This window comes from Cibotium barometz, chromosome 24 (assembly GCF_041138505.1).
Source record: "Cibotium barometz isolate CiBa-2024 chromosome 24, ASM4113850v1, whole genome shotgun sequence".
Taxonomy (NCBI): Eukaryota; Viridiplantae; Streptophyta; class Polypodiopsida; order Cyatheales; family Cibotiaceae; genus Cibotium; species Cibotium barometz.
In genome coordinates this window covers 55,622,147-55,647,218 of record NC_141069.1, presented here as the reverse complement: position 1 = coordinate 55,647,218, position 25,072 = coordinate 55,622,147, and the positions used below count along the sequence as shown (strand labels likewise).

Below are 25,072 nucleotides of genomic sequence, written 5' to 3'. Positions count from 1 at the left end.
CTCATATATATAGGCACAAGATGAACGGATCTCTAGAAAAGTTCCTCCACCCTTTCCTCCACCCAAAAATGTGTAAGTAGGAAAAAATGGAAATGAATGCTATAAATCCCAAAAATGCCTAGAGGCTAAAGAGTGTGCCACTACTAGCGTGACACCATTTGGAGATGACACCTATCCAACACCTCCTCTTCAGGTCCAGATGGGAGGACCAACGCCAACGCGTTGAAGAAGATAATCCCAAGGTAGGTCGAGGAAGAGGCTTAGTAAACAAATCAGCAACATTATCTTTGGTAAGACAATACTCAAGCTGAATGTGACCTTCAGAAATCCAATCACGAATAAAATGAAAATGAACATCAATGTGTTTGGATCATCCTCGAATAACTGGATTTTTGGCTAAAGCAATAGGACTCTGTGAATCTGAGTAGATGAGTGTCGGAGTAGATGAACATCCAAGGTGATTCAGAATTTGCTGAAGCCAAAGTGCTTCAGAAGTGGCATCAAGATATGACTTGTACTCTACTTCTGTCGATGAAGAAGAAGTAATTCGCTACTTTTGACATTTCCAAGAAACAAGTCCTTTACCAAGCATAAAACAATAGCCTGACATGGAACGCCTAGTATCAATACACCCTGCCCAATCTGAATCTGAGTAACCAATAAGTGTATCTCCACCTGCATAAGAAATGCCATACTCAAGAGTTCCATGAAGATATCGAAGAACCCTCAAAGCTGCCTGCCAATGAGATCGACGAGGCTGTGAAGAGAATTGGCTGAGAATACTCATAGCATAGGAGAGATCTAGCCGAGTGTTAACCAAATAAAGTAGAGAACCAATAAGTTGGCGATACTCTGTAGAATCAACCTCAGGCGAATCATCATCTTTGGATAATTTTGAATTAGGATCCATGGGACAAGTGAGTGATGCACAATCATGCATGCCATATTTCTCAAGCAACCTTAAAGTATACTTCTTTTGACAAAGAAAGATGCCAGAAGCAAATTGCCACACTTCTAAACCAAGAAAATAGTGTAGTCCAAGATCAGTCCAAGAAAATAGTGTAGTCCAAGATCAGTCATGGCAAATAATGTTGTGAGTTGAGTTTGAACCCATTTGAGTAGGTCCAAATTAGAGCCAGTGAGTGTCAAATCATCCACATAAGGCACAAGAATGCATATATCATCATCCACAATAAGCACATAAAGATTAGGATCTGCATGAGTCCTCTCAAAATGTAGAGAAAGGAGAAAACTGTCAATCTTCTGATACCAAGCTCAGGGAGCTTGCTTAAGACCATAAAGAGCTTTCTGTAAATACACATCATGTTCATGACCCTGTGCAATAAAACCTTCAGGTTGTGCCACATAAACTTCCTCCTCTAAATCTCCATTCAAGAAGGCAGATTTAACATCCATTTGATATATAGGCCAGGCATAGTGTGAAGCAAGAGCAAAAACAACACGAATAGTAGAATATCTCTGCAGTAGGAGCAAAAGTTTCATCAAAGTCTTCACCTTCTTTTTGAGCATAACCTTTAGCAACAAGTCGTGCCTTGTACTTATCAAGAGTACCATCAGAATGAAACTTGACTTTGAAAATCCACTTAACACTAATGACCTTTTTATGTGAAGGTCGTGGAACTAACTGCCATGTGTTATTAGATTCAATAGAAGAAATCTCTGCTTGCATTGCTTCACACCAATGTGGTAAGGAAAGAGCTTCCTTAACCGTTTCAGGCTCAAACACATCACCAATATGAGACATCAAGACAATATTTACTGAAGGGCGTGTATGTAAGACACGTGTAGTAGATTGTTGAGCATCTGAAAGTGATATACCTGAATCCTGAAGTAGAGAGCGAACCCATTTTGGAGGACCAGAAGTCCGTGTAGAATCCAATGAAGTAGTAGGTGTCGCAATCGAAATGGATGGAGGGGATGAAGTAGGAACTGATGGTGTACATGAGGATGAGACTGTAGGAAATGAGAGAGGCTCAAGCTCAAGAGATGGAAATGGATCTGAGAGAGATGTAGAAGGTGGTAACTCATCAAGACCAAAAACATGCTCATCAAAGATGGCATCACGTGAAAGAACAATATCCTCACGAGACGAGAAGGATCCCAAAAACGAAACCCTTTGGAGCGAGAAGCATATCCTGTGAATATCATAGGTTTGGACTCAGCATCAAGAGTCCTCCTCTTAGAAGAAGGCACATGCACATGAGCAACACAACCAAAGACATGAAAATGAGAAACACTAGGCTTGTGGCCTATGAAAGCCTCCTCTAGAGTCATGCCGTCCACTGCTTTTGTAAGAGAGCGATTGAGAAGATAAACTGAAGTAGCTATAGCCTCACCCCAAAAGGAGGAAGGTAGCTTCGCATGATGTAAGAGGGAGCGGGCCATTTCCTTCACCGTTCTATTCTTTCTTTCAACCACACCATTCTGCTGAGGAGTGTAGGGTATGGTGGTTTGTCGTTGTATGCCTTTTGAAGCTAGAAAATCCTCAAATGCTGTAAACTCACCTCCATTGTCAGTCCTGATAAAAGATACCTTTTGACTTGCTTGATTCTCCATTTGGGCAAGCCAAACCTTGAAATGAGAAAGAGCATCAGACTTCTTAGGTAAGAAATAAACCCATGATTTGCGAGAGAAGTCATCCACAAGAAGCATATAATACTTGGATCCACCAAGCGATTGTACTTCCATAGGTCCTGCAAGATCAGCATGAATAAGCTCAAGTATGCGTGTGGCCCTATGAGTAGCCTCCTCTGGAAAAGAAGCCCGATGTTGCTTTTCTTGAGCACAAGAAGAACAAATGTGATGGCGAGGTTTCTAAAGCTTTGGTAGACCTGTAACCATGTCATGTGAGACAAGATGTTGCAAAGTAGCAAGAGGAACATGGCCAAAGCGGAAATGCCATAGATCACTATCTTCATTAGAAACAAGTGCTTTAGGAGAAGCAAATAATTGATGAAGATGAGACTCATGTGGTGGCAACTGTGCTGTAAAAGAGCTTATATGATAAAGTCCAGCATTTTGATAACCATGTGCCACACAAGAAAGTGACTGTCTATCAATGATTTCAATCACTTCAAAGTAAACCCCAAGATAAAGTCCAGCATTTTGATAACCATGTGCCACACAAGAAAGTGACTGTCTATCAATGATTTCAATCACTTCATCATCAAAGTAAACCCCAAGACCTTTAGAAGTAGCCTTAGAGATAGAAAATAAGTTGGTAGACATCTTAGGCACATGCAAAACATCATGTAAGATAGCATCTCCAAAAGAAACATCACTAATACCAATCACAAGGAGAGACGAAGCATCACCAATGTGTACTGAATGAAGAGATAGACTTATGGTTTTCCAATAAGGAAGAACTATTCGTCATGTGAGAGGTAGCACCACTGTCGACAATCCACTCATCCGCAGTATGCGTATCAAGATCTTTGATTACCACAAGTGATGTGTCACATGAAGAAGTAGAAGACATAACAACATATGGAACCTTGGCATTACCATCTTCCTTCTTGTCTTTGTCTTTGTCGTGAGAAGATGTTGATGTAGAAGAACCCTTAGATTTGGATTCAAGTTCAGCTTTTACCTTCTTGGATGCCGCCTTCTTAGCAAAACAACGATCCTCCGTATGGCCACTACGACCACAGAAAGTGCACTCCTTGGAATAATCCTTTGATTTGTCCTTGTCGCCTTTGGTTGAAGAATCTTTAGCATTGGAGTTAGAGCCTTTGCGTTGATCATTCCCCTTGCCTTTGCCTTTCTCCTTACCTTGGCTTACAAAAGCCGAGTCCTTTTTGTTTTGCTTTGCGAGTAAGGCACTTATCATGAAGAAGACCCATAGTCTCTTCAAAGGAAGGGAAAGGAACTCGAAGAAAGATGTTATCTTTGAACGATTCAAAAGAAGAAGGCAATTTACCAAGTAGCTTGTGGACCGAATTGCTTATCAATGTACCAAACTCTTAAAGTTGCCGCTTGATTCGATTGAATTCTCCAAGCTTCTCCACTATGTTGTCGAATTCGGAGATAGAAAGCTTATCCAAATCTTCTTCCAACTTAGCCATCTTAACCGTTGAAAGTCTTCCATATTGCATTTGTATAGCGTGCCATAATTGTTGAGCCGTACTCCTTGTAGGAAAGAAATTGAGACACAACCGATGTAGACATGCCATGCACAAGTAAAGCTTTGGCCCGTGCATCCATATAGGTTTGATATTGAGAAGGCACTATATGAGGAGAAGTGATTATAGACCATACCCCGGCGCTTTCCAAAAGAAGTTGCATAAACAAGGACCAAGTGTGGTAGTTGTTTGGGGTAAGCTTTTGTGAATCGGAAAGACTTGGAAGGCTCAAAGATTGAGTGAATGGGTTAAAGGGCTGATATGATTGAGTGGGGAGAGTAGTAGTAGTGGAAGTAGTAGAAGGAGGAATCATAGTAGATGAAGTTGCCATAAAAGGCATAGATGATGTAGGGGGATATACCATAGAGGGCATAGAAGTATGTGGATAGGAAGGTATAAAGGACAAAGAAAAAAGAGAGAAAGGATCCGTACAAGGTAATGGATATGACGAAAAAGAGAAAGTAGAAGCACCTACCAATGAAGAAGGAATTGCACCAACTTTCGTTGTAGTAGTTGTTGGTCCCAACCGTCGTAGGAGATGTAGGATTCATAGTATCTTTTAGTTTGTCTTTGTCTTTTGGAGTAGAGGACTTCGGAGATCCCATAGGGAGAGGAGGGTGGGAAAACACAAGGGAAGAAGTGTCGTACCTCCAAAAACACAGCCAATAGATGGGTTGGGCTGTCACACCAAGGAAGTATCTCCAAAATATGCACAAAGATAGTGCAAAAATGCAGCCACAAAACGCAACCGATATATGAACCAATAGACTCCATAGAAACCACCAAAAGAGGGCTGAGAATGTAGCCTTAGGTAGAAGGAGTATGGAGGAGTTGATTGTCCACAAAAACGCAAACACAAAGTGTGTAGCAAAGTGGAATTTTCAGCCGGTAGAAAGGTGTAAAAAAAAGGATGAATATGTACCTCAAAACACCATGAAGAGGGCATACGTTTTTGAGGATTGTGCCCGTGAAACCTACTAGAATCATCGTGGTCTACAACTTAGCAGAAGAAAGTTTTCGCAAATTCCTCGTCGTTTTTGAGTTATTCTTGCATGCAAAATTTCTGCTCGCGTTTTTTGTAGAAGCCCTTACTCATCATCCTTGCACTCCTTTAATGATGCAAAAGGCTTCAAACTAGCCCCTTACCATCCTCTACAAGTGTGTTTTTAAAGCACTTCAATCCGAGTCCTACAACTCTACTTGCGGTGAAAACATTGCCAACTAGTTTTCCCTACATGCGATAGCGTTTTTTTTTTTTGGGAGGCTTCTTGTTGGAGAGATTTGTAGCCATTTCTTGGTTGCATTTTCATCATCAACTAAGGAGGCTCTATGTGCGCCACCACCTTGCTCTGATACCATGTGAGAAAGAAGAGATGAGAGAAGAGACAATGTACTCAAGAACTCATCAATGAACCAATAGCCAAATTGATTAGAAATGAACTACAATGCCTTATATATATAGGCACAAGATGAACAGATCTCTAGAAAAGTTCCTCCACCCAAAAATGTGTAAATAGGAAAAAATGAAAATGAATGCTATAAATCCCAAAAATGCTATAAATCCCATCCCAAAAATGCCTAGAGGCTAAAGAGTGTGCCACTAGCATGACACCATCTAGAGATGACACCTATCCAACAATAGGCGCCTCCTTGAAGTCTCCCCCCCCTCCTTACCAAGGTGTCAAAAATGTACCATTATACCAAAATATCTAATTTTTTTAGTAATATCTCATAGTTTTTAACTAATAAACCTTGTACTCAGTCAATTCTTTATCTTATGTGGGCATTTACTCTTTTTTGGGTATTTTCTTTCATTCATTGGATTTATCTCATCCCAACACTTGGATTAATCTTATTGGCCCATAGAAACCTTAATTGGACCATAATTTAAAATTTTCAGAAAATCTTGACCCTTAGGCTAAGGTCTTTTAAATCATTTTTAATTGATTCCTAATGCACCTTGGAAAATTTATTTTAATTTTTTGTTTTAGGGAAACATATTTTTGATATTAGGAGAATTTGTTTATCCAAAAATATCTCAATATTGAATTACCACTCTCTAGAATTTTTTTATCTCTCTAGGCAAAAACAAGGAAAATAATATTTTCTTGTATTCAGAAATAGGGAATGATTACAGGGGATTGAAGTAAAGCTTATTCATTATTCAGTCTGAGGGGGAATCATACAGGCACCCATGTTCTATGCATGGGCACCAAGCTCTCCTTGTTGTGTTCATGCACAGTCTTCTGTCAGCATGCTATGTTTGATGTAAGCACCTTGCCTCTTATTTTCATGTTCAATAGGGAGAAGAAAAAGAAAAGGAAGTTAGAAATTTGCTTAGAGAGGAATCATAGAGGATAGGAGTGTGATGTACTGGATACACCATGCTACAAGGGAGATGGATGCAAATATTATTGCATGGTTGATCTTGTTGAGGAACTGTATGGAATCATTAAAGCATTAAAGAAAGCAAAATCATCTAGGAAGTTAGAGAGAGCTAAAGAGAAGTTGGAGGATTTTTCAGATACTCTAGAGGATGCATATGATTATCATGAGAGGGGTAGACGTGAGTCTTGTTCCAATTTGAGGAGGATGTAGACCTTGTAATCAGCCATAGAGAAATTAGAGGAAGCTTAAGAGAGTGACCTTGATAACCATGATGATGGGATGGATATGGTGGGAGTTGAGAGTACATGGGAGTTGAGAGTACATGGGAGAACCAAGAAGGCCGAAAGAGCCAGGAGGAGTTCTCAAATAACCCTAGCTTTGCATCAGATAAGTGTATGTAGTTTGGGCATGGACTTGCCGATGTGATTCTTGATGTTCCTGATGTTGTGTTTTGTGATGATGCTATGTCACATGGATTTGTGGATGAGCCTCATCAAGATATGTGTATGGTTCCATAGCAGTCTGTGGATATGCAAATTTCCAAGCCCATTATCATGGTAGCACCACATGGATTTTGTGGGAGATCATTTGTTTGCTAACATTCTTGCAGAGAGATGTAGGCTATGTGATTCATATGTGGTTGAGTCTACTTCACCACATGATGCAATTTATGACATCGTTGATGATAACCATGTTTCTTCTCATGTGTATTGCTTATGTTTTTCCCCGTGATGTGGTGATGCATGGTGATGTGGTGGATGATGATCTCATCTAGATTCTTGAGATGAGGAGCTAGTTTTGGCTAGTGTTGATGCAGATATGCAGGATCTCTTTGATAATATTTTCCAAGTTCCTGATGTTCATGATCCAGATTTGGAGGTTCTATCATTTGAGTCTACTATGCATGATTGTGGTGATCACATTGGTGTGATCTTATTTTATAGTTCTCTAGGTTCACATGATATTGATCTTCATGCTAATCATGTTGATGGTTCATTGATTATGCAATTTTGCTTTCTCTTGATCATCATGGTGATGATGTTGTCCATGGTAATGTTATTTCTCATGATATTATTCTTGATGATGCTATGGTTATCCATGATATCCTTATGCATGATGGAATCCATGTTGATGGATTTTTCCATGTGATGGAGATTTTATTCCATTACTTCATGAGGCATGATGGGACTGATTTGCCTATCCATGCAAAAGTGGGTTTAAAAATATTCATAGGAGATATATTCATCTTGTTTCCTATGATGGGTAGCAAGACATGTAGATCTTTATGGATATTTTCATATTCTCTTTCATATGATGGTTATTCAAGCATATGCTTTTGGATTATATGTTGCAGCAGCAAGAGAACATGGATTTTCCTATGCTATTAATATGCAGATATCATACATTTATGATTCTATGTGTTCATTTTCTTTGATGAGAGGATGATCTCATGCTTCGAGATGTATTTCTTGAAGGCCCTTCTTGTTCTATGCAGTGCATAGGGAGGTTTTTTCTTCTTATGTATTTCTCCTAATCAGTTGTGTTGAGAAGAGAAGAAGACATAAAAAAATTCAACCATCCATCTCTCTCTCTTGTGTCTTGCATTCTCTTATGTGTGTGTGTGTGTGTGTGTGTGTTTTTGCTTGCAAGGAACCCAAGCTCTCCCTCTCCCCCGCATTCTCTTTATGGTATCAGAGCTCCAGTTCATGTGAGAGCTAAGGAGGCAAGAAAGGGGCAAGAACAAGCAAGGAAGAAAGTGGTACATGGGTAAGAGCATCATCATCTCTTTCCCTTGTTAGTTTAGGTACACCGCCCCTCGGTAACTCTGGGAGCTACACATCTCTGATTGAGTAACTGGGAGGTTCTTGTGTGGTATGTAGTACATTGTACTACAGTTTTACAGACAAAATCATGTTTCGAGTGCATTTCAGTCTCTATTCTATTACTGCAACATATTTTTGATAGTTTCGAGAAGTTCTAGTAGGAAAACTATCTCTGCAACAATTCATTTTGGGAGTGCAGATGGTGTTTGCACATGTATTGTTGATATTGGGCATATGTGCATGTACTTTGACTAGATCTGGTGGCCTACTTTACAAGTTTTTGATTGTTACAAGAAAACAATCAATTAGATTGTCAATGAGAAGCTAGACAAGAACAACTTAGCATAACCAATTTCCTAATGGGTAAAGGATTTTGGGACTATATCGAAGGAGACAATGAAGAACCTCCAGAGCTGCCTGAAGAGAATGCCACTCCAATAGATATAAAGGCATTCAAGGATTGAAATTAGGGTGCAAGGAAAATCATGTATTGGCTTTCGATCAATGTCACCAGACACAATGATATGACACATATAGGATACCAACACTCCAATGGGTTGCATCGCAAAACTTAGTATAGATGTTCCAAACTAATACAAAGGTAAGGAAACTGCACGTAAAATAAGAGCTACATACAGTGGAAAAGAAAAGCATGTCTATCAATGAGTATACTTTAAAGATCAAGGGCATTGTTGAATCCCTTGTGTCTATCAATGTATCGATGGAGGATGATGATTTGGTGAGTGTCTATTTGAATGGGTTTGGCAAAGAGTGCAAGCCATTCAAGACCTCCATTTACAGTCAAAGAGAATATTCCTAATTTTCGGGACTTGTTCTCTATGTTGATCATTAAAAAAAATCCTTTAGGTGAGGACTCTTCTTCACAAAGCAAGAACACATCAGAATAGGCCTTTTATTCCAATTCAGGTAAATATTGTGGTCGTGGTCAAGTCCAAGGTGGTGGTCGGCAAGAAAATCATAATTCTAGACAACAAAAATCCAATGATTCGCAAAAGAGCAACAAATCATACACAAGTGGAAGAGGCCAGTCTACAAGCAGGGGGAACCAAAGAGGCCAAGGTGGTCAGCAAATAAATCAAAGTGCAAATAGCATAGAGTGTTATTATTATGGCAAACCAGGTCACATGGCAAAGGACTACTATAAAAAATAAAATGACATTAAAAGTGGAAAGTTGCAGCAAGGCAACTATGCATCATCTAGCGAACATGGTGGTAATGGAAAGAAGTGAGCAGCTATTTGTGTCATGGCACAATAGGAGATGTGTCAGTATATAAAGATATATGGTATGTGGATTTTGGCACCTGTAATCACAGGACCAGTCATGCTGAGTGGTTTAGAGACATGCAAAAAATGAAAAAACTAGGTTATGTCGAAACAGGTGATGATACTATGCATCCCATTGTGTATGTTGGTAAAGTGCCATTATCTATATAGGATGGTAAAATGAAGTACATGGTATATGTACTTCATGTTCCAAATATTACAAAGAACTTGGTTTCTGTTGGATGGTCAAGCAGGGTCTACAAGTGAGGTTTAATCCTCAAGGATATTTTGTGAAAGACTTCAAAGATTAGTGTCGCTTAGTTACAAAGAGTTTAAAAAATGGCGGGATGTTTACTTTGGATGTGAACATGCCTCAGGTAAAGGCAAGCATGTTTGCGCATAGAACAAGTGTCATGGCAGATATCGACATATAGCACAACTGAAGTCTATGCCAGGCCCAATATATTGTTACAGGTTTGCCAAAGTTTAAGGTTGATGGTATGCATAAAGTATGTGAAGCATGCTAGCTTGGTAAGCAAGCTAAACATGCTTTTCCACATGAAAAGCATGTCAGTGCAAGCCCATTAGATGTTATACATTCATATGTATGGGGACCGGCCAAGACTACAAAAATTGCATGTGGCAGGTATTATGTTATACATTCAGATGTATGGGGACCGGGCCAAGACTACAAAAATTGCATGTGGCAGGTATTATGTTACATTCATTGATGAGACGACACTAGGAAAGTATGGGTTTACTTCATGAAGGAGAAAAGTGAGGTGTTTACTCACTTTCAGAGATTTAAATCCTTGTTCAAGAAGGAAAAAGGCATGCAAATAAAATTCCTGAGATCAAATGGTAGGGGAGAATATTTCTCCAATGCGTTCAGCGATTTTTTGAGAAAGCAGGGAATCAAGATACAGTTTACAAGCAGGTACACTCCATAAAATAGAATGGTATTGCAGAAAAAAAAGGCTCATTATAGAAGTGGCACATGCATTGATGGTTGAAAAGAATATGCCACATTATTTTTGGGTAGAAAGTAGTATCAACTACTGTGTACATTATCAACAGAACACCCACCGCAGCTATTCATAGTATGACGCGCCTGAACAAAAGTTTTTGATAAGTAGAGAAATGCATCTTTATTGGTTATGCTATGGAGCATAAAGGTTATAGATGTTATAACCCTACCACTCATGATATGTGAGTAAGTAGAGATGTCTTTGATGAGATGAGTAGCTGGTTTTTGCACCAGCAGTGAAGGCAACAAAAGATCAAAATGTAAGAAATGTTAATGTTGCACCACATGTAGCAATCACAAGTACTTAGTGGACCTAGAGAGTCCTCTAGCAATGGATCCAATGTTAGACAATGGTCAGGCACGTTGAGGCCAGATGTAGGTACACATGTATCATTCAAAGGGAAGGAAAAGGTAAATAAATCTTTGTGCTTGATCTTTTAGTAGCAAGTCACCATATGTGGATGGTGACTCCAGCGGCTCTTGTTGAGATGTCAAGCTCAACATGAGCTGACACTCACGAGGCACCTGCATGACCATTCGACATTTACATCACTGGCAGGTTTGGTAGCTGGCACCGACATATCTTTGCCAGAGATTCTACAGCTAGACTACACTGACTAATCCACACCTACCCACTCTCCACTTAGTGTGTTCACATTATGGACCACTTGTATATACTCTATTATGTGTGTTAGTCACTTTATCTTCTTTGTAGACCTCTTTTGTTGTGTAGAAAAGAAGAAGAATTTTCAACCTCTCACCTTGTGTATTCTCTTCTAGGGTTTGTGTGAGTGTGTGTGTGTGTGCTTACAAGAGCTCAATCTCTCTTTCCCCCCTACATCTTTTCATGGTATCAGAGCCTAGTTCATGCTAAGGGCTGAGCGGCAAGCAAGAGAAGCACAAGAAATGGTACGAGGGTAAGAGCTTCATCTACTCTTCCCCCTTTGTGTTGGCTACTACACCCTTGTCGTCGGGAGCTCTTCTGGAGGCACCGACAAACAAACATGAATTGAGGAGATTTCTTCGCATATAGAAGAGCTATAGGGCAACTATAAAGTCTGTTGGACTAAAATTTTTGGGCCAAAAATGTGTTTCGGGTGCATCTGGACCTTTTTTTTATCAGTTCGTCCCAGGCATTCATGGGCACTGTGTGGGTAAGTTTCGATTCTTTACAAAACTCTATTTTTGGAACTACAGGAAGGGTGATTGGTTGTGCAGACACAAGGGATCTCAAAGTTGCCATTGGGTGTATGTATGCAAATTGAAGTCACTAGTTGTTACAGTTTAGGTGCAATATAGTACTGCTGTAGAGAATACAACCGTTTGTGCAGGTCAAACAAGAGTGTGCAGGTCAAACAAGAGTGCTGTTTTGGGTAAATTTGTGTTGCAGACAAGATGTTGAATGATGGAATTGTTGTAGAGAATCTTGACAAGAACAACTTCCATGCTTGGAGGTTTAGATTGATAAATTTTCTAATGAGAAAAGGTTACTGAGACTACATTGAAGGTGAACATGAGGAGACACCAAAGATACTGAAGATTAATCCAACTTCTGCAGATGTAAAAGAATTCAAGGATTGGAATCAAGGAGTAAGGAAAGTCATGTATTAGTATTCTATTAGTATACAGGACACCATGATGGGCATATATAGGATGCCAAGTCACCTAAGTAGGCATGGGACACCTTGGTGATACTATATGAAACTAACACCAAGGCATAAAAGATTCAGTTGAAGAATGAGCTTCATACTGTGGAGAAGAAAAATATGTCTGTGAATGATTATGCCTTGAAGATCAAGGGCATTGTGGAATCCCTTGCATCAATTAGTGTTTCTGTTGATGATGATGATGATGATAAGATGGAAGTGTGACTACGTGGTCTCGGGCCACAATACAAGGCATTCAAGACATCTATTCAGACTTGGGAGAACATTCCCAACTTCATGGATTTGGTATGAAATGCTGATCATTGAAGAGAAGAATTTGGGTGAAGATCAACAGACTTCACAAAACAAAAACATGTTAGAGCAGCAGGCCTTCTACACAAGTTCAGGTAGAAGACGAGGTAGAGGTCGTGAATGTGGCCAAGGTGGTGGCCAAACAGGGAATCATAATTATGATCAGCAGCAGCAGCAACAGTCCCAGGATTCGCCAACAACAACACACAGGTGGAAGAGGCTAGTTTAGAGGCAAGGTGAGTCAAAGAGGTCATGGTAATTGGCAAAGGTAGCATAATGATACACGAGGCTGTTTTTACTATGGTAAGCCTGAACATGTGTAAGAAGATTACTATAAGAAGCAGAGTGACATGTGAAATGGAAAAGAATAGCAAAAAACTCTGCATCCTCTAGCAGAAATAATGAGGATAATGAGAGGTTGTTTGTTATGCAACATGTAGTTAATGTTGTGTCTAGAAATGATGTAGCAGCATGTAAGGATGATGTATGGTATGTTGATTCAAGTGCTTCGAACCACATGACAAGTCATGGTGAGTGGTTCAAGGAAATGAAGAGTCATGAATGGGAAGTTACAAAGATCTGGAAGAGTCAAAAACCCTGTGGAGAGGTTGACTTATGATGGTTATGTGACATATCATTATGCTTATATGGCAAAAAGTTGTGCAGGTTGTTGTAGAACCGACATGTTTTGATGAGGCTATTGGAAATGTGTGTTGGGAGAAAGCTATGGATGAGGAGTGTAAGATTCCTCCCTCCAGCTTTTGAGCTGTAAAGGTGTGAGAACCTCACCTTCTGTTCTTGTAATTATTCCCCTCTCTGAAATAGAAGAAAGATCTTGTTTTACCCTATTTTGGCCTAGAGAGAGGTAATCCAAAATTGAGATATCTTTGGATATAAAAATCCTCCTAATGTCTAAAATGGATTTCCCTGAATCAGTTCAAAATAAACTTTCCAATGTGCATTAGGAATTAATTAAAAATGTGTATAAGGGACCTTATCCTAAGGGTCTACATTTAAAAAAAAATAGATTATGGTCCAATTAAGGTTCCAATGGGCCAATTGGACTAATCCAAGCATTGGCATGAATAAAAGAAAATATCCAAAAATAAGTAAATGCTCCCATAAGATGAAGAGTTGACTGAGTACAAGGTTTATTAGTTAAAAATTAAGAGATATTACTTTAAAAAATGAGATATTTTGAAATAATGATGCATTTTTGACACCTCGATAAGGAAAGGGGGACCTTTGAGGTAGGCGCCTTTTTTACATGTATGGAAGGGTTTTTTAATTCAAAAGTTTGTGATAGTTTTATCTCTCCTCTGTCCTGGATCAAACCAAATCAAAAAGGGAGCCAAACTGATCCAAATCTTGTCCAAATTGAGTCAAACTGAACCTAGAAAATTCTAGAACCCAGTTGGACTTGGTTAGTGGCCTCCCTCACCTATAAATAAACTCTCATTCCCTTGTATTTTCATATTGGAGCTATACCATGCCAGTATTATATTAAAATAATCATATTTTCTATTATCCCTTAAATTTTCCTCTCTCTTGGGAGCTTGGAGCTTCTCTCTCTCTACAACAACTCTTGGAGTTGCTCTCCACCTCTTGGTGGACCAATTGATTGGTCGGGGGTTAACAAAGAATCAAGCCAAACTTGGAGGTAAAATTGATTTATATGGTTTTTTCAAATTATCTCAATAACTTTCTTCTTCTCAACCCCTCTCAAGCTTAAGAAGCTTTCAAAATGGTTGTTTTAATTCAAATCAAGCTTTCCCTAAAAATCTTAATGTTTAATTAAGAGAAAGTTAATCTTTATGCTTATTTGTAATGCTTTATTTAAGTAAATCTCTCTCTCTAAAAGAATAGCCATCTTTATGGCGTAATCCCTTGGAAAAGGATGCTTCTCAACGATAGTCTCTTAATTCAAAGCTAAACTATAGGCTTAATAAGCTAAAGATTAAGAAACTGATATTTTCATGATTTTGTGCTATTAAAATAATGGTAAATTCTTTTAGATTGTTTAGGAGTAGTTAAAAACTACTTTAATTCATTCTAAATGAGAAATGGATTATCCTAACAATTTGGAAAAAGAGGAATGTTGAAATTAGCTTAATCTAGTGGGATAATCATAGTTATGTTTATGATTATGGTTAAAATTATGATTTAAATTCATAGTTTGATTTTAAGTATGAATTTGATTTAAGTATAAAAGAGGAACTACTATCATATTTTCATTACAAGCTTTTACTCTTTTAGGAAAATTTGAGAATTATCAGTACTAGCAGCGAAGTTATGGTAAAATTTTTAAAAAATAATACATATCTTATTTTTATGCATAATACTAAAAGAGGACTTCCTACCATATTCTAGGATTGGACATCCCATGCAAAAAGAATGATTTTCATCATATTCATGGGAAATAAATTTTTAGTATTTATGCATAAATATTTAATTAAAAGAAAAGAGAAATTTTTGGTAAATTTATTTTTATGCAAAAAGAGGAATTCCCATGATATTTGAGATCCAAGTAATTAAATGGTAAAAGAAGATTTTTTGGCATAATTTAATTTATGAGTATTTATCAAAAGTAAAATTTTGAGTATTATTATTTTTATTAGGAAATATGGGTAGAATTGATTTTTGTAAATCCCATGAATCTTTTACTCGAAAAGAAGAATATTGAATATATTTTACTTGAGAAATTTGAATATGAAAATATCCATTAAAAAAAACTTAGATAATTCTTATTCAGAAAAGAGAATCTGGAATCCTTGGGAGGATCGAGGATCCAATGAGTAAACGAATGTTTAGAATTAATTCTCATTAATGAAGCTTAAGGAATGAAAGTACAATACGTAAATGCTCTTTCTGAGTTTTACTATTCTGATAAGGTTTATTTTCCCTTTTTAAACCTTCAAACAACACTCTGATACGTAGATTCAATGGGATCGAGAAAAAGTACCTTTAACTAGGCCAAGCAGTTGGTAGAAACTTAGAAAAGTCCTATCAGTATCAAAAGTAGAAAACAGTACTAAAAGTGGATGTGATAAGATGTGATGTGGATCTGAATAAATGTAAATGAATGTGATGGGATGTAAATGTGGATGTGAATGCGATGAGATGTGATGATATGTGAAAGGATGTGATGTGATGTAAATAGATGTGGATGTGAATGTGATGAGATGTGAATAGATGTGATGATATGTGAAAGGATGTGATGTGATGTAAATGGATGAGAATGAGATGTGATGTGATAGATGTGCCTGTGAATGAATGGATGGATATGGATAGATATGAATGTGAATGAATGAATGGATGTGGATGAATGTGATGAGCTGTGAATGGATGTGGTGTGATCTGGATAGATGTGAATGTGATCTAATATGGATGGAATGGATGTGATGTAATGTGGATGGATGTGAACAAGATGTGATAAGATGAGGATGGATATGACGAGATGTGGGATGTGAATGGGTGTGATGGATGTGAATGGATGTGATGAGATGTGAGTGGATGTGGTGAGATGTGAATGTGATGTAATGAGATGTGAATGGATGTGATGTGATGTGGATCTAGTTAGATATGAATGGATGAGATATGATGTGGATAGATGAGATGTGATTTGATGTGGACTTGGGTAGATGTGAATGGATGTGAAGTGATGTAAATAGATGTGAGCATGATGTGATGATATGTGGATGTGATGTGGATCTGAATGAATGTAGATGGATGTGATGTGATATGAATGAATGTAGATGGATGTGATGTGATGTGAATGGATGAGAAGTGATGTGGATATGTTGTGACGTGATGTGATGAGGATAGATGTGATGTGGATATGTTGTGACGTGATGTGATGAGGATAGATGTGATGAGATGTAATATGATGTGATTGGATGAGAATGGATGAAGACGATGGGAATAAATATGACTGGATGTGGAATAAGCAATGTGAATTGATGTAGAAGAATGTGGAATAACGAGAAATGATGTGGAACAATGTGGAAAGATGAGAGCTCGTTAGAAACTGTATTTAAGAAACCTGTTTTTAAATGACTGTTTTATGTCAAGAATGCTAGAGAAGCATTTTAACCATCTTGTGAATGAGGTCGTGTGGAGACCTAAGTGATAAAGTTGCAACAGTTGACGGAGAGTCAATGGAGGACATCTCGCGTAGCCAGGTCGAGCGAGGTCTTGACCAGCCTCGATTCGATTTAAATGGTGAGCTTCCGGTACGATGGATGAGGGACCAAGGAAGCGGCCTATGAGTGAAGCACTAGGTGACCTGCGAAGGAGCCTAGAGGGTGCTGACCATACGGTGCTCGGTCTCTGGGTCACCATGTGCGTCGGGGAAGAAAATGGAACAAGGAGTTAGAGTTGTTTTCTGAACTTGGGCATGGATCTGGTTAATTGGCCTTGCTGGTCCTAAATGGATGAGTCCATGGCTCTTTTATATGGATTTGTTGGTTGATCTTGCTGATCTTCAATGGAGAGTCCATTTGGATTTTTCTTATGTGATTATATTTTTGGGTACTATGAGCTAGGAACTATTGAAAAGGCCCCTGAGTGAACAGGTGGTGAGCGTTCTGGTTGCCAATGATGCCATAGGTACACCGATGAAGGAATGATTGCAAGTTAGAATTCAAGCTAGATATTTTGGAGGATTATGATCAGTGATACTATGGTTTCATTAAAAGATTGTTTTAAAGATAGCTGGATTGTGAAACAGGCAATTTCATATTGGGTGTGTAAGTGGTGTGAATATCTTGAAGTTTGCTTGAAGCGCCAGCTAGGGGGCCCTGGGAACTCTTTTCCCTGGTACCTGGGGCAAAACATAACCAAATTTCACTATAGTGGTTGGGCGGTTGGCTAATCCATGGGATTGGGATGGGGTTAGGCTGGACTGATGGATCCCTAAAATGAGACTCAATTCTGTTAAGTTACGATAGTTGAAGTAAATCCAAGATAGTCCTTGTTCTATGGAAATGAATCAATGGCTGTGCCTCTTGATGAGGAAAAAAGCGTTGGTCTCTATGATCCAAGTACAAGTCTCTTCCTTGATCTGACTATGTGACTTACGGGTTCGGTTGGATCAGTTTGGTTAGTTAAGGCTCTTAACTACGTTAGAATAGATTTTTCCCGGTGGAATCGCCCGTGCTTTTTGGGCAAGGGAAGTTTTTCTGAAAAATACGCTCTTGCATGGTGACTTGCACAAGAATAAGTGTATATGGATTAGCCACATGGTTTTGAGGATACAGGTCACCTGGAGTATGTATGTAAGCTTCGTAAGGCTTTATATGGGTTGTAGCAAGCTCCACGAGCATGGCATGACGAGATTGCTAAGTATCTTGTCACTATTGGTTTTCATATGGCAGATGCAGATCACTCTTTGTATATGTGCAAGAGTGATAAGGGTATTGTGATCATCACCATCTATGTAGATGATCTTATTATTGGGGGTGACAACTTGGATGAGATTGAGCATGTGAAACGTCTTCTTAAAAGGAACTTTGAGATGAAGGATTTGGGAGATCTGCGCTACTTTTTGGGAATTGAGGTCATTCGCACACCTGATAGTATTTGGCTGTCAGAAACAGTATATATTGGACATGTTATCTAAGTATGGGATGGCTGATTATAAGTCAATCATCTCAGTGCCATTAGATCAAAATGGCAAGCTTAGTAGTGTGAGCATGCAGGTTATGTGTTGGAGGATCCCACTATGTATAGAAAGATTGTGGGGAGTTTGATGTATGTCACAATCAGCAGGCCAGATTTGAGTTACACTATTGGCTTAGAAAACCACATCTTGATAGTGTGTGACATACACTTTGGTATTTGAGGGCCATTGTTGATTATGCATTGTTTTATGCAACAGGTGTACCATTGGAGCTATATGGGTACACAAATGCAGATTGGGCAAGTAGCATCTCAGCCTTTCATGTGGCTAGGTTATTTAACGTGCAAGTGTACACAAGGTTACTTCATGTGTAAATGCCCATTAGCATTTACACAAGGTTACTTCATGTGTAAATGCCCATTAGCATTCATATTTGGGCAAAGGTTTGATATGTATAAACCTTGGGAACTTTCATATGGTTAATAATATGTAAAGCAATACTCAAAAGTGGAAAAAGTAAGCCCAAATTTTACGCACAACTATTATTAGCTCCTTGGGCTATTTTTATGAATACAATTCTCTAAATACTCAAGTAGTGGAAGTGGGAGCTACAGGCTTGAGGGGGGAGATTGCACCCAATCTTGTCTTGTGTGGTACCTTCTATCTCTATCTCTTGTTGTTGCAAATTTATTTCATGCTTACCTTTTACTCAATTTAAATTCAATTGAATGGTCATATTCTTTGTATTACGTAAATTTTATACTATTCTTTATTAAGTATTTTATAGATCCCAAGACAGTGGTATCAGACATTAGAATACTTTCATGGGAAGAATAGAAGAAACTCTTTAAAATCCGTTGGGTAGAGTAATGAAAAACCTCAAGGACCTTTGGACAAAAGTTGGGAGGTTCATGGGAAATCTGTGGACCCTTTGGATGAAGGTCTTGATCAAGGGATGAGAGTAAAACATCACCTTCTTCTTGAAACCACCCTGCACAAGAGAAAACCACACTTCAAGATTAAAAGTGGTTTTATTCCATATTCATTCTCCCTCAAATCCAATGGATTTGCCATAGTCCAAAACCCCTTTCCCCACTCTTAGATCTTTAGAAGGCTGATGGAGCTTGAAATCCATCATGGACGGATGAGGGTTGTGCAGAGATTTTTTTTCTTCTAAATTACCTTTTTGCTTTTTTCTTCTTCCTCAGTTGTGTGCTTAGCGCAAGTCACTATTTTTTCCCACAAAGTTGTAAGTAGGCTTTGGAATTTTATATATATATATATATATATATATATATATATATATATATATATATATATATATATATATATATACCCTACGACTGGTCCTTGGCATCTAGCCGTGAGGACGAAGGCCGCTTTTTCCTCCTACACTCTACTCACGAACAGAAATTCAATAAGAGACTTTTTTTAACGACCTCCTTAGAAACTCTTATTTTTTAAAAAAAATTAGTGGAGCTGAAGCCATTAAGCTTGGGAGCTTCATATTTAAAAACTTTTAAAAAGCTTTTCATTTTTATACAGCTTTGTATAAAACCTTAAAATCTAAACTTTATAAGCTTATAAACGTTTACAACTTTCAAAAGATATTTATATTTATACTTAAGCTTTGAAACTTTATAGCTTTTAGCTCAAGACCCCTCAAACACCTTGTCCATAGTTTAATTAAATCGGCCACCTTCTTGTTTTATTCCTTCCTTTATCGTCTTTCAATGTTTTCTGACCATATTTAATTTTGACCCAAAATACTTAGAGATTAAAGCGTAGCATAAATAAAGTTTAATTTAAGTTTATATTTCTTGTTTAATCTCTTTAAATATTGAATTTGAAGTAATCTTAATGCTGAATCTATTAGGCTGTTACGTGCTTAAAGTAATATAGAACAAATTTGAATAGTGTACAAGAAGAAGTAAATGTATACATAACAAATTTGAATAGTGTACAAGAAGAAGTAAATGTATACATACCTTGGTCATTTGTTATATTTTTAATGGTGATACTCTCTTGCTTGAGATGTTGGTCGTGAGTTGTGAAGGAGGATAGAAGCTTGTTCTCGTTTTTCATTGGACAGTCTTTAGCATAATGTCCTTCTTGATGACATCTGTAACATATAAAGCTAGATTTCTTGCACTTTTTGTTAATGGAATTATGGTTGTCTATTTTCTTATTTTTGTTATTTCTCTTTTAGTGCTCCTGCTTAGTAGTCTTAGAAATTTCTTTTCGAATTCCTCTCAAAGTTCCCGTTCTTTATATAAGAACGCATGAGAGTCAATCTACTCTTGTGAATTGTAGGATGTTGTGGCTATGGTAAGTTTACCATAGTTGAAACTAAAGAAATAACAAAAACTTTTGATGAGAAAATTTGGTAGAGAATGCATATCTTATTGTTGTAATGTCGTTGAAATCGTCTGGTAAAAATAATTTTAACACTCCAAAAACATGTGAGTTTTTATGCTTTTATCTGCATAAAGAGTATAAACTTAGAATAAATTATTGGAGAAAAAGTAACACTAATAATTTAAGTTAGAATTAAAAACTTTCTTTTGCACTAATACGAAGAACAACAATTGAAGTAATACTTGTCATTATAAGAATAGAAGACAAATTGATTATGGGTATAAAGATAAGGGGATACCAACCCTGAAATGAAAAGTTGTTTGACACCAAAAATGAAATTTGACATGGATAAAAGGAAACTGAATATAAGAAGTTGAACAATAATTTTACAATCCTCTAATGATACGGGTATGGTCAGGTACAATTATTTTCTTGGGAGGTAATTTGGTTTTAAGGTAATGGAGTTGAATAATAAACTCTTCATTAGATATTGACGAATCATCCTCTATGCTATATCCACGAATGATGTTGATCTGTTCCAGGAGGCGACAAAAACATATGTTTGGAGTAAAAATTGTAGTGTTGCCAATGGGTATGAAGACAAAACATTCTTCATGATCATGCATCCAAATCTTTGACCATTCATCCTGTTGTTGGTTGTTGAAGATCCGTAGTAAATGTTGAAATATAGCACGATTCCGTTCGAACAAATACACTAGGCAGCTACATTCTATCATGAGTCGTAAGAGCTCCAAAGGTGGATAAGGATCATGAGGTGATGGTCGAGTCAAAAATGACAGGCCCAAAGGGCCCCCTATAGAGTTTTACGGGGACATTGGTTTGACCATAACTCTGTGCCATGATTAATGAAGTACGCAGGCACAGTGAACTCTCTGCCAGGCAGATAATAGAGGGAAAATAAAGTTCATCCCCAAACGATATAATCGTATCATGGTGGGCCACTGTGGCAACCAGTTGAACACATGTTACAAGATTTTTGCTAATGCCATTGCACTATGCATCAAATTCATCCTCCTTGGATCTCCCAATAAGTTTGGTTTTATGCATGGTCAGCAAATTCATGAGGCCATCCTAAATGTGCAATGTGGGACTGACCATGCCCTGGCATCAAATCATTCCTACATGCTCCTCGATCTGAACCTAGACAAGGCCTATGATTGAGTCTTCTTGGACTTCATGCTTACACTATTGGATTTGGCCAAGCATTGGTAGGAATGGTCAAAGACTTGCTGGGTAACACCACCTTTGAGATAATAATCAATGGAATTATGGTCAAGGATTTAGCCCTCAAGTAGTTAGTTCAACAAGGGTGTGCTTTAGCCCCCTTGTTGTTCTCTATTGTGATACTGAACCCCTTCTGGCCAATGTCTAGTATTTTCAAGAGAGAGGCCTAATTAAAGGACTCCTCTTTCTTGAGGGAGATAGAGAGATGATTACCCAGTTCTTTGTGGATTGCAGGTGGTGTATGATTTTTGTAAGCTCTTAGGGTCAGTTAACAACACCAACAAAGGAGAAGTTGTACTACTAGACATAGGAGCTAGTGAGAGATGGGACACCAAGTACAACTTTAAGTGGATCCCATATGGCTATCCTATTAGAGCTGATATATCAGCAAACAACAAATAGAGATTGGAAACCAGTCCCAACTGTCCTACCAAAAAATCCAAAACAAAATGGTCCATTGGAAACCAGTCCCAACTGTCATTTGCTGGTGGGTTGGTGATTCTCAAACACGTTCTACTGGCATATGTTGTTTTCATTGCCACCTATTGTGTTTTCAATAAAGCTGCATGGTAGAAAGTGGAGAACTGAGACTTCCTCTCGGGATCTCAAGATGGTAAAGCACAACACTCAATCTCTTGGGAGCACACCCAAGAAAAAAGGTGTATTAGGTGTGTTACGAACTTGGCCACGCAGGGTACAAACGTCACCCTCAAGTGGCTGTAGTAGGGAATCGAGATAGACAGATCGTGGGGTGTGATCACATGACATTGTATTCAACGAGCTCGTGGCCTCACATGGCGCTATATGATAGCTACCACTAGGAAATGCTTCATCAAAAGGTCCCCACTTCTCCAAGTCTTGGTGCGTGGGTGGCAAGAGATTCTAACTGTTGCCTTAGATGAAAGCATTTGGTGGTCTTGTTTGTAATAAGGAACAAGGAAAGCCTCAAGCGTTCTTGGGACTGCACCAAGCTTGTAAGCTTCATAAGGAAAGCTACCCCATGCTTCAAGGTCAATGTATTTATTTGGAAGATTTTCCATCATAAACTCCCTACCTGGGACCGATTAGCCTATAGGCTTGACATCTCCATCTTCTGCTCACTTTGTCAGTCTCGCGCAAAGGGAACCTGTCTCCCATCTCTTCTGGGGATGCCCCTATGCTCAAGCGCAGTGGGGTGGGCCTGTGTGGTGTCAAAGGGACCCAGTATCAATTCACATGGAAGAATGCCTTGCTCGGCGACATTAAGAAGCTGAATCCTTCCATGGCATCCCTTTGGCCTTGGATGCGCTACAACATCCTGAACACGTTGTGTGAACGGCGTGGAATCAGATGATTTTTCGCTATTGTCGAAAAACTATCACCGCCCTTCCTCGGACTCGTCGTGTTTTACCATAGAGCTAGATATTCTTACCCGCCCCTTTAGTAACCCCATGCTAGATGCTACTAAGCTCTGGCTGCAGCCTTGATCAAGCCTTGCCTTGATGAAGCCTTATACATTTTCTCTTTTGTAACTCAATCATATATATTAATACAAATCTAACCTTTCTAGCGGGAAAATAAAAGTAGTATTAATTTGAGAGAGAAATTTTGAGGTAAGGAAAGTTTGGTATGGTTTAATTATTTCTCTTGTTTTTATGTGATATGATTGGTGGTTGCGTCATTGTCGGCTTGAGCTGGTGGCACTGAATATTGTCTGCAGGGGTAGCTAGGCGGTGATTTAGTCTTTCTCTTGGGATCGAAGGGGCTTCTGTGCACTGCAAAGCCACCGAGGTAGGCATCCACAATAGGAGTTCATGGATTCTAGCACAGTTGATGAGAACAGCATTGTTCATTGCCCTTCGGGCAACGCATGGATGGCGATGCTGGAGGAATCCATCAAGCAAAACAAGCTCGTGAGATGTCCCTCTCTCTCTCTCTCTCTCTCTCTCTCTGTCTCTCAAACCCTAGGCCATCCTTAACTTAAGCCTACACAGTGTTATCCCCTTCTTCATCTTGACCATGTCTGTGCTTGATTGTTTTTTGCTTCTTTTCTGTTGTGGGCGTGCTTGTAGGTTGTCACCATGTATTATGCCTCTTGGAGCGCCCCTTCTAAGGTCATGTACGACACCATGGTGCAGCTTGCTAAAGTCCTTCCGGACGTTATTTTTAGCAAACTTGATATAGACGAAGCCAAGGTATACATAGGATTCAGTCGCAAGATTAATTGGGCATGGGCATGGCTTGGATTAATTGAAGTGCTGCTTGGGGTTGCAGGATATCTCGATGCGAATGGCCGTGCGCATCGTCCCGACTACCATTTTTGTGCACAGGGGCAAAGAAGTGGACCGGGTGAAGCGTGTGGTGAGCTCCGAGCTTCTCCAACAGAAGATCTTATCCCTTCTACAGCCTCAGCAGGCATGAAAACGCCATCATTTTCTGTGTTTTCTTTAACTATTGTTAACATAGGTCTCCAGGAGTCCATGCTGTTCATGGTCTTTCTTTCTTTAAATGGTCATTATACCTTCCAATGGTATGTCTTACCAGCAGGTCATTTCATGTGGTTTGTATGTACATGGGCACCTTGTTTCTTTGTATTACTTTCTATTCTTGTTTGTGTTACTTTCTCACGTTGTTGGTGGAGGATCCACCTTTTTAGGGTCAGCCCTTCTATAAAAGATGATTAGGATAGTCACCTTATCTTGCACTCTTGACCATAAATCTAACCTTGGCTCTTATGTTTGTGTTGGCCTATCCTTTCTGTCGTGTTAATATGTTGTTCGTAGTTTGTGTTAACTATGAATTATGGTGGCAAATGACATCGCTTTGTGAGTAACTGTCAATTTGCAAAAAAGTTATGATGCAGGTTGCTTTTTGTATGGCTTTAGGGACATTACTTTTGTCTCTTCAGCCTCATGGTTACTAACCACATTTCTTGTTGGTACTTAAGTGGGGTAAATGTGAGCTATATGTAGGTTGCTTTTTGTATGGCTTTAAGGACATTACTTTTGTCCCCATGCGAGGTCCAGTTTTTTTTTTTAAAATTGTGTGTGTGTGTGTAATGTAAAAAGCTATGTTGCACATGGATAGTTCTACATACAGTGCATTAGGCATTCTCTTGTGATCTTCTAAAAAGTTTTTTTAAATTGTGTGTGTGTGTGTGTGTGTGTGTGTGTGTGTGTGTGTGTGTGATGTAAAAAGCTATGTTGCACATGCCTAGTTCTACATACAGTGCATTAGGCATTCTCTT

The 25,072-nt window shown here is 38.7% G+C and overlaps 1 protein-coding gene across 1 annotated transcript; it reads left to right on the top strand.

The window, feature by feature from the left end:
* The first annotated feature begins 23,487 nt into the window (after positions 1-23,487).
* LOC147625467 (thioredoxin H-type 1-like) lies at positions 23,488-24,563 on the top strand. The gene is made up of 3 exons (XM_086818802.1): positions 23,488-23,738; positions 23,898-24,020; positions 24,100-24,563. Exons 1-3 carry the CDS (start codon positions 23,640-23,642, stop codon positions 24,244-24,246), a joined length of 369 nt encoding a protein of 122 aa, XP_086674928.1. The 5' UTR covers positions 23,488-23,639; the 3' UTR covers positions 24,247-24,563.
* Positions 24,564-25,072: the final 509 nt, after the last annotated feature.